Source organism: Equus quagga, chromosome 1 (assembly GCF_021613505.1).
Source record: "Equus quagga isolate Etosha38 chromosome 1, UCLA_HA_Equagga_1.0, whole genome shotgun sequence".
NCBI classification, from domain to species: Eukaryota; Metazoa; Chordata; class Mammalia; order Perissodactyla; family Equidae; genus Equus; species Equus quagga.
This window is the reverse complement of record NC_060267.1, coordinates 108,478,998-108,489,645: the sequence shown is the minus strand read 5'-3', so window position 1 is coordinate 108,489,645 and position 10,648 is coordinate 108,478,998. Positions and strand designations below refer to the sequence as shown.

The 10,648-nt window shown below is 46.5% G+C and overlaps 1 protein-coding gene across 1 annotated transcript in view; it reads left to right on the top strand.

Annotated features, from left to right (window-relative positions):
- The first annotated feature begins 6,472 nt into the window (after window positions 1-6,472).
- The window catches only part of GRM7 (glutamate metabotropic receptor 7), a 770,519-nt gene continuing 766,343 nt past the window's right edge, over window positions 6,473-10,648 (top strand). The window contains exon 1 of the mRNA XM_046681325.1: window positions 6,473-7,296. Coding sequence (XP_046537281.1) covers window positions 6,778-7,296 — 519 coding nt within the window. The 5' untranslated portion in view covers window positions 6,473-6,777. The remainder of the gene's footprint in view (window positions 7,297-10,648) is intronic.

Genomic DNA, 10,648 nt, shown 5'->3' with positions numbered 1-10,648 from the left:
GACCACTGTCGTATATGTGATCTGTCATTGACCAAAACATCATTATGCAGCACGTGACTGTACCATAGCGAAAGGGATACTTGGGAACCAGGAAGGAAAATATACCCTTGGCTCACTCCAAATGAGGTGTTGAACTTGAACTAGATTTGAGCAGCTGGTACACTTGGAAGTTTTAGGGTTTAAGGGTAGGGATCCATCTGGTTGCGAGTAGCAGCTCAGTAAACTATAACAGGACAGGACACAGGGAAAGAGTCCTGACAAAGACAAGACAGCTTGTCCAGGGCTGTTAGGTATAGTAGATTTGTCCATAGCCACATGTAGCCCCAGATGGCTGATTGAGAACAGACACATCCTACCTCTTGTATGGAGTGTACACATGAGTGTGTGGGAAGGGACAGAAAGCAGATCTTAGACAAATGAGTCCCTGTGATTCACTGGACCTGCCCTCAACATGCTTCATCCAGGAGGAATAATTCTGGAAACACTCTGATGACAGTGATCAGTGTCCAATAAATGGACAGGCAATAGAATGTAGTAGTTAAAAGCATGGTTACTGAACTTAGACATGGGTATGAGCTCTGCTTCTGTATCAGCTAGATGGCAGAGTGGTTGAAACATAAACTTTGGAGATAGATTTCCTGGCTTCACATCTGAGCTCTGCTACTGCCTAGCTTTATGTCCTTGGCAAGTCTTCTAAAAACTCTGTGCCTCAATTTCTTCATGTGAAAAATAAGGGTGATAATAATAATACGTACCTTATACGTGTTGTGGATTAAATGGATCCTCAGTTTATGATGAGGATTAAATAAATCAACATGTGTAAACCATTAAAGCAGTACCTGGGATATAGTGTCAGATAAACATAGCTATTATGATTATTTCTTGTGTAAAATTAGGGTAATAACAATAATAGGAACTCTTTTATAGGGTTGACACAAAGATTAAATGAGTCACTGCATATAAACAGCCCATTCTAGTGCCTAATAGACAGTAGGCACTCAATAAAACAGAATAAACCTCACACATTTGTCATGGTTGATTCAAGAAATCCATGAGGCTCAACTGGCAGGTTCAAATGCCTCTATTGCCCAGAGATAAGCAGGTCTGTAGAATACAAGGATATGATTCTTCCAAATAATAAAGCAAACTCTACTGCTTTGGAATTACTACTAGCTTTAAATAGATACACACTCTATATATCTAACACACATATACAAAAACCTATACTATTGCTACATTTTTTATCATGAGATGAACATATAAATTTTTTTTAAAGATTTTATTTTTTTCCTTTTTCTCCCCAAAGCCCCCCAGTACATAGTTGTATATTCTTTACTGTGGGTCATTCTAGTTGTGGCATGTGGGACACTGTCTCAGTGTGGTTTGATGATCCATGCCGTGTCCACGCCTAGGATTCGAACCCACAAAACACTGGGCCGCCTGCAGCGGAGCGTGTGAACTTAACCACTCGGCCACGGGGCCAACCCCTGAACATATAAGTTTTTAAAAACAATTTAAAAATCTATCATTCATACTTAAACCTTCTTAAGTTTTAATTTTAATTCCCACACAACTGGTCATTTGAAGTCACTGTCATTTGGAGCTTGATATCACGCGCTCAAGGTGTGGATTCCTGTCAAGAGCTAACTCTAAGACTACTGCATTCTATGCAGTAGAGTTCTAAACTTTCTACAGTACAGTCTCACGGGAATCTAAGAATCTTTAGCTATTTTGATTTTAATTATCTGCTTATCTTTAAGCAGGAACAATCTAAATTAGCATTCTCAATTTTGAGAGCCCCGACTCAAACAAATTACTTGCTTAAGCAAAGGATGAAATATGTTGGGCGACAAAATGGAATGTTCAGAAACAAATGCTTCAGGCCTTGCTGGATCCAGGGTCTCAGATGACCTCATCAGGGCTCTAATTTTCAATCTATGTCTTTGTTGTGCTTCCCTGTGTGGGTTGCTTTTATTCTCAGACAGGCTTTATTCATGTGGTGGAAAGACAGCTACCAGAAGCCCCTGTTTCTATCTTTATAGATAAGAAGTCAAGAAGAATAGATTTGTCTTTTTTAGGTATCAATATATCAAACCTAAGGCCCTTTACCTACCGTTGAACTCTTTAGCCTCAGCAGGGGAAGGGAGAGCTCAGTTCTGCCAACCCTGATGCATGCCCACACCTGAGTTTGGATGTGTGAGACATCAAGATTGACAGCTCTGTCTCAACTCATGGAGATTGAGAGGGGTTCTTTACCAAAGGCAAGGCTTATGATGTTACCGAAGGAACAGCAGGAACATTCCATCCCTTACCAGCTTAGGATGTGTACAAAATCAGAGTTTCTTTACGATGAGTTCAGGAAATAGATGCTGAATAAGTGACACAAGATGTCTGCTACAAATAAATATGACAGGAAAGTATAACAGATAGAATAAAATATCTTTTTACTTTCCCTCTCTCTCCAAGAAAAAGTTGACCTCCTCCACTCAGTAGTGCAATACAAATGTAAAATTGTGTAAAAAAGAAAAGCTATGGAGGAGGACCTCCATGAAGGATGGAAGAACAGCCAGAGTATGTTAGCAGCAGCAGCAGGAGTAGCAGCAGGTAGCTGGACAACTTTGTAAGGTACAAATTGGATTTAAACAGAGAGGGAGTTGGAAGAGGAGACATTATTTTCTGCAGAAGATGATGGGCGGAGGAAAACAACAAAGAAAATAAATAAAATTGAGATGATTAACAAAACACAATGCTAAGAATGTAAATTAGGACTGAGCCCTTAACTTAAGTTACACATTTTTTATTAATCTCTGGGTGAGAAAAGATTAATGACTACACAGAACCAAGCCTGTGAACACATTTTATAATGTATGATCTTTGTGCCTAAAACTAGATTCTTCTTTAATTAAATATGACACTAGAACAATAACTGGCCTAGTTTTAGATTAACCATTCTCAACACAAAGATTTTCCATTCATATAATCTCAAAAAAGCAAATACTCTGTCATCTATTAAGTTGCAGATCCTATGCACTGTGGCTAAAGATTTAAAGATGAATTAAGTACTATTTGTACTGGGTGTCTGTAGATTTTGCAAGCTCAGCATCACTTTCCTGTTTCTCTAATAACAGATCACGCATTTCATTCGGTTTAGGTGGTGTTAATGCCTAGCTTCTGACTATCCTCAACCAGACTATGGCAGTAGCCCCAGTTATTGATCCAGGAATGAACACTTGACTCAGGAAGAACCAATTAAAGCCTTCCTTTAGAGTTGATCAAGACCTTTGAGGTTCGAGTATTTCAATCTGATGCAATTTTTGTAAAACAAAATTATTTCAAAATCTACTAATTATCCTTTAAGTTCTAGAAACCGCATACTATGACTAAGAGGACAGCAATTTATCTGCCATTGTTTCTGCTCTGCCCACTTTATGTTTCAGTCACTGTCAAATAAACGCAGTGGGGAATGGCAAAACCACTTCTGATTCATTCAACACATGAGTGCTTCTTGGGTACAAAACACCATTCTAAACATTGTCCAGGAGAAAAAGATAAATAATACCCAGCCCTTACCCTCAAGGATCTTACAACTTGGCAAGGGAATTAAGACACACACACAGATGACTGCAGTAAAAAGAAGATAATGATTGCTGCCAGATGTTTGGGGAGAATGAGCAGAGCAAAGAGAGAACACAGAATAACGCAACAATCAATAGTGAGCCAAGAAATATTTATTGAGCAATCACAAGTTGTGAAATGGAAATGGGAGAGTAGAAAATGGAGTGAGACATGGGCAGGCAAAAATCAGGTGACATTACTTGTTACCCAACTCTCCAAATAGTCTTTTTGTCACCAAGTTGCTAATAAATAGCCTTAAATTAAAAACTAAATAAGGATATAGCCTCTGTACAATAGAGCCCAAGATACTGATGCTTAAATGCTAGGATCATAGTACTTATGTGAAGGATGCCTTCCTATTGCTTTGTCTCTTTTTCCTTTTCCAAATGAACTGATGCAACTTTAACAAGATATCTATTTCAGCTGCCCCACCCTTTTTGCGCCAGTGTATTAGAACAGGTGAATTAGAAGAGGATCCTTTTGCCTTCAAACAACAGAAAGAAAATACTATGTAATTGAAAAACTCCAGAGGCAATCTTTCAGGCATGACTGGATCCAGGAGTTCAAATGTTTTAATCAGGCCCTTATCTAGCTCTTCCCCCACCCTTCTGTCTCTTTTCCTTTTCCCCTCTCTTGTATCTCTTGTTCTGAGATTTAAATAGTTCCCTGTTCATGTGGAAGCTCCTGGTGCAGCTATAGGCTTATATCCTCATAGCTCCAGGATTGGCAGGAAGGATCGGGGTCCACCACAGTATAAGGTTATTCAAGGTGTGCACTTACGTAGCAGGGCATCACATCTAAGAGAGATTGATAATCACACTGTATACAAGGTAGATTAGTATATTAATTACAGCACTGTTTTCTTGAAGATGGCAGCAAAATGTTCTGTTCTTACAAAATCAGAATAGTATAATGTTTTCCAAAAGATATACATAAAGCATTTTGAGGAAGGGGCCCCTCTTTTTTGTTTCCAATTCACACACAGATTGTCTATTGAGTAGCGTTGACTCTGTGTTACTACCCTAGTTACTGCTGTGAAAGTCTAGGGTTAGCCCTGGATGCCTCTGCTAAGTTCCATCTTTGAACTTATCACTATAGGCAGAAGGATCCCATGCTCTGACTATCCAGGCCTGAATTATAGAAAGTGTGATCTGTTCTCCCTAAGCCATAGTATTGAAACATGGAGCAGGGATACATCCAAAAAGAAATTGATGGACTAGGCTGTCCCTAGAAGGAAGAGGAACAGACGGTGAGCAAGGAAAAAAAAAAAACCTCCTCTCTACCAAGAAGTGTTTGTAATGCTCTTTGCATATCAAGAAACTGGTCTCCTACATACAAAGCAACAGAGGATATTGGCCTAAAAAGAGCGCCATGGCCAAAGGGATGTGGCCTATTTTTACAGAGGATTTGAGAGTTAATAGATAACTTGGCAAGCATCCAATTCCATCTCATCATTTTACAGATGGGGAAACTAAAACACAGACAGGGGAACAGAGGTGCCAAGCACACAGAGGAAGTTGGTAGCAGAGACAACCAATTGCCTGTCTTCTGACTTTTTGGGTTTTGTGTGTTTTGTTTGTTTGTTTGTTTTTTGTACAAAGACTTGTTTAGTACATTAACAACAACAACAAAAATTACAGTCTTGTTTCAGATTTCTCTCCACCCTCAAATCCTTATAATAGAGTTTGCTGCACTCCAAGAGAAAGCCTCAGCAAGAGTTGAGCTCGCCCTCTGAGTCCACTGTGGTGCCAAGGACAGTGACATTACCCTTTCTAATACAGAAATTAGGGCCACTTGTTGCTTTAATGGACCAAATTTGGGCTGGGCCTGCAACAGGGGACACCTTTGAAAACCACCTTCTTGATTCCACTGAAACCTGCTCTGGCATCCTGATTTTGCCCCCAAATATCCAGCCACAAAAAGAGAGAAAGGCGTCCTGGATCAATGCGGAGACTTCTACCTGCCCCTCTTCCTCCTACTATCACCTCTTTCCTGCTGTTTCCTCCCTGCGAAAACCTGTCACCAGCCCAGAAGCCTCTCTGAAAACGGGTAGGAGGGAGCCTTACACCTGTCAGCACCAGAGAAGAAAGTGCGCTCTGCAGAGTTCTCAGTTGTTCCATCTCTTGAGAGGAAAGGAAGAAAAGGGTCTAGTCTGAGGTTTCCGCCACAGACTTGCTGGAGAACCCAGTTAGTTCATCCGGCTCTGGCCCCGGTAACCCCTGAAGACCAAGGAAGCTCCTCCATGCCTAACGTTTCTTTTTGGGCGTGTTTCCCTACAGGCTAGCCCAGCGCCTGGCCCAGGAGAAGTCTCTGGGTAAAGATATTCTAAGTCATAAATCAGGCTCCTGTGTGTATGTGTGTTTTTCTTAGGAAAAACTGGCTCAGATGGATCAGCAGTGGAGACTGAGGTCTCCCTGCTCCCGTTCATCACTGGCTCCTTCACCTTGCTACTCCCTCGCATTCTCCCGAGGTGACAGTCGGGGCTCCGGACCTCAGGGTCGGGAGTAGTCGGCACCAGACATCCCCGCCCCATCCCGGGGCTGATGGCACCCTTGCCTAGACTGTGTGTGTGGATGCAGGCGGGAGAGCAAGAGGCTGCTACGGTGAGGAGCAAGAGCTCAGCCTTCGCCTGCGTCCTGCAATCCCTAGATCCCTGGGGACCGCGAAATTCCCAGTCAGAGGCACTCCCCCCAAGCAGCCCACCCACGCCCTCCCCCCTTTACCTCAGCACGCAGCCCCTCCCTGCGTGATGATGCAAACCGGTGGGGAGGGCGGGCGCTGGGAAGGGTGGGGAGAGACGAGAGCTAGCGAGGGAGGGAGGGAGTGGGAGGAGGAGGAGAGGGAGCCGAACGACCATTTAAAGCGATAGCAATCCGTGCCCTCTCCCCAGTGCTGGGCTGTTGGAGAGCTCGAGCGGCAAGCCAGGGAGAGCGAGCGTGGCACGCCGGCTAGCGAACCCGAGAGCGCACGGCTCCCCAAGCTGGCAGGCGCCGCGGGACCCCCCACCCTCTCTGGCCGCCCCTCCCCGGGCTCCCCCACGCTCCGTGCCTGCAGGAGCCCCAGGACTTCCCCGGAGGAGCTCACCCCAAGGGGCCCGGACCCCGGCGAGCCCGCCACCGTCCCCTCCAGCGCCTCCGCCACCACCGCAGCAGCCGGAGCAGCATGGTCCAGCTGGGGAAGCTGCTCCGCGTCCTGACTTTGATGAAGTTCCCCTGCTGCGTGCTGGAGGTGCTCCTGTGTGCGCTGGCGGCGGCGGCGCGCGGCCAGGAGATGTACGCCCCGCACTCTATCCGGATCGAGGGGGACGTCACCCTCGGGGGGCTGTTCCCCGTGCACGCCAAGGGTCCCAGCGGAGTGCCCTGCGGCGACATCAAGAGGGAGAACGGGATCCACAGGCTGGAAGCGATGCTCTACGCCCTGGACCAGATCAACAGCGATCCCAACCTGCTGCCCAACGTGACGCTGGGCGCGCGGATCCTAGACACTTGTTCCAGGGACACTTACGCGCTCGAACAGTCGCTCACTTTCGTTCAGGCGCTTATCCAGAAGGACACCTCCGACGTGCGCTGCACCAACGGCGAGCCTCCGGTTTTCGTCAAGCCGGAGAAAGTAGTTGGAGTGATTGGGGCTTCCGGGAGTTCGGTCTCCATCATGGTAGCCAACATCCTGAGGCTTTTCCAGGTAGGGGGGCGCTCCCTCCGGGGCAGAGCGCGCCTTAGCTCCCCGCGCTCTTAATCCTAATGCTGGCTTGGCCTCTAGGGGTGCGGGGTCAGGTCAGCCTTAGCACATTTCCACCCTGGAGATCCTACCGAATCCCCCCTCCACCCGACCCGAGGAGGTATCTTCCCTGCTTGGTTCATTTCCCTTCCATCTCTCCCCTGTCCGCGCTCCACTCCATCCGGCTTGACATCCTGGATTTATGGCCCCATTTACAAGAAGCAATCTGCGAAAAACAAGGCGATGATTTAAATGAGTTTGCATTAGAGTGAAATATGGTCCGAAAACAGGCTTATAAAAGTGCCGGGGCTCCTGTGAAAGCCAGTTAGGCTCATGGAATACGAAAGATGAGAAGACTCCTCGAAACTCGGCATTTCCCAACTCCCCAGCTTCCCAGCCCCAAGGCACCCGGCAAGCCGCAGCTCCCTTGGAAAATTTCGGGAAGAGTTTAGGGAGGCACTTCTTAAACCGAAGGCTAGGTCTTCACCTGCATGTGGATGTTAATTGCCCATCTCTGGTTGGCTTTCCCGACCTGTAGCCTGTCTCCGAGAGGGCATGGGTCGGAAAGGCACGGGGACGCTCCCCAAGTGGGGAGATGCCTTCCGCAGACGTGCCCCCCAGGCGATTTGCTCTAGGCAATTGTTTGCACCATTTAAATCGCATTTGCAGTCCGGCCACTGGCAGGAGCTGGGCGATCAGTTTTCTACTCCTGCCACTTCAGAGCCCAGAGATGAGCTCATGCTAACTGCGAAACAAAATCGCTTTCGCTGCTTTCTCCCTTCGCCTGTTCTTTCCCACGACCTCCCTAACGCAGCCCGCCAATCCCGGTCCTCGGCTCCGAGGACGATTCCCGAAGCCAGGCAAGAAGAAGCCTGGAAGGAGGCAGTGGGGTGCGCTGAGCAAGGCCGGGCGATCCTCCTGCTCTAGGCGCCGAAGGGCGATGAGGGAAATGGGAGGAAGGCGCGTCCGGGGCAGTTGAGCGGTGGGTTCTACCGCAGTGCTCTCTTGCCGCCCGCCCCCGCAGCCTCTGCCCGGTGGCTCTTGTGCTGCATTGGGTATAAATGGGTGGCTTTTGGGTCAAGAAATTGAGTTTCAGGGTCTGTGTGACTGTGGGTGGTTCCCTTCTCCTGGATTCTCCGTGTTTCTCTCTGTATGGCTCTTTCTCTCCTTCTGTCTTTCTCCCTACTCTGCTTTTTTTTTTTTTTCTATTTTTTTCTCCCCTTTTAATTTCTGCCTCTCTTCTCCCTCTCCACGTCCACCCCCAAGTTTTTTGTTCGTCTCTATCTTGAGATGATCCTTTCCTCATGCACAGCTCTCTCCCTGCCTGGTGGTGCCCAAACCCAACCAATCCTTCCTCCAGATGTTAGGGCTGACTGGTGCCGTTATGCTCCCCATCTAAAGAATCGGCTCTGCGCAGGGGCTTTCCCTAAAGGTGTTGGGTTTCTGGAGGGGACTCCTTGTGGAATTCAAGCTGTCACCACATCAGCTAGCAGGAGTGTGAAGTTTGTGTTTGCACCAGAAGGAGGGGTGCCTGTTCAAGGCTGCAGTTTGGTTGGCCTCTCTGATCATCTGAGGATCCCTGACACCTCCTGAGAATGCCATCATGGAGATCCCTAGATGTTTGCAAACCCAAAAATGCTTTGGGGGCAGCCTTCACTCTGAGCTGATGCTTTCAGGAAGAGCCTGGGTTATCCTAAACAAAGCCCAGAAGTGCTTCTTTCATCTCTGAGCTTAAAGGTAGACAACCTGAGGGGGCAGTGCTGCAGGAGAGGGTGAGGTCAGATATCACCTGGGAACCACTGGAGCGACTCTTAGCATTTTCTGGGAGCCCTGGGGGTTGAAGGCACATTTGGTGTTTCACATTTTTAAATTATTTTGCTGCCTCTTTCTCTCTTCACTCAAAGCATGGGTCGTGCTGCAGTTGGGCCTGTCTATCTGCAAAAGAGCGAAATGTTAAAGTCAAGAGAGGGATTGCAGACTAGGCTGAAGGACTTGTGTTTGCTGAAAAAGATACCAAAGGGAGCTGATTCTTCCTCTGATGTGTGAAGCCAAGCACTCGGGAGGGAAGAAAACGGCTTGCCTTAAGCTTAGTTCCCCCCATTCCCTGGCTGGGAAGGAAGGGAACCGAATGCCAGTGATAGCAGTGTGGGCTGAGACCAAAACCATTCAGAGAAAACACTGTCATTTTCCTCTAATTTGCAAATTGAAGCTATTCATGTTGGTTTGAACAGCTGAGGGAAGAAGAGCCCCCAGTTTTCACCTGCATTTATTGAGAAGAGGCTGGTAGTAGAAGGAGTGCACCAACTTGTAGCTTGTGCTGCAAGCTGGATATAACCATTGGTATGGGCATCCTGGGTAACCATTGCCCTTGTGGGACTATATGGATATATAGAGAGAGAGAAAGAAAGAGAGAGAGAGAGAGAGGGATCTGTATATTCCAACAATCTCTTCCAGAAGGCTTTTTTTTGCTTGTGAATTTAGATGCTCCTGGCAGGCAAGTCCAGTCCCTCATCTCCCAGCCTCTGTAAGCCTGCAGAATGAATAGAGAGAATAGTGGTACACAGACTCATTGTTCAAAAGCACAAGCAATTTAGGGAGAAAGGAAAAGAACGGTAGGTGCATCTTCTCTGGGATTGCAGTATTCAGCTCAATTAAGATTGTCCTATATAAAAAGAAACTCCTCTAGATGATCGAATTCTTAGCTCTCCAGAGATCTGAGTTTTCTTTTCCCCAGTCCCTGTGGGTTGCTGTGGGGACCCTGCCAAACCTATCATTTGAGATAAAAATTTATGGTGAGATAAGCTTCTAAGCTGGGAGAAAGAATACTCCCGGACTTAAGTAGGGGGTGCCAAGCACTGGGGGGCAGGAAAGAGTAATTAGATAGTACTAGATGTAAGAAATGCTGCTGCCGCCAGCAAAGCCTAGAATGAAGTTCCTTCCTGAAAATTAGGACTTAGGCAAGAAGGAGTACTCAGATGTAAATTGTGTCTATGACTTTGAATTTTCATTTGCCTGCTGGTGTACCAGAACAAAGATATGAGCTGAGCAAGTCCCTTCTCTCTCTCCTGTACATGCACGCTGAACTGGTTAGTAAGTAACATGTCAGAGGACAGGAATCGTATCCAGTGGGTCTTTCAAATCCAGGAATTTGAGGCTAATGAAATTAGCATGTGGCCAGGGCTCTGCCAACTGGAATTAAGTCATTGCAACTGCCCTGCATTGCATTTTCAGCCTCAAAGAAGCATCAGGGAGGAATTTCTGGAGATTTGTTTCTGAGCCTATACGAAATAATACTCTCCTAATGCTAAGAAAGATT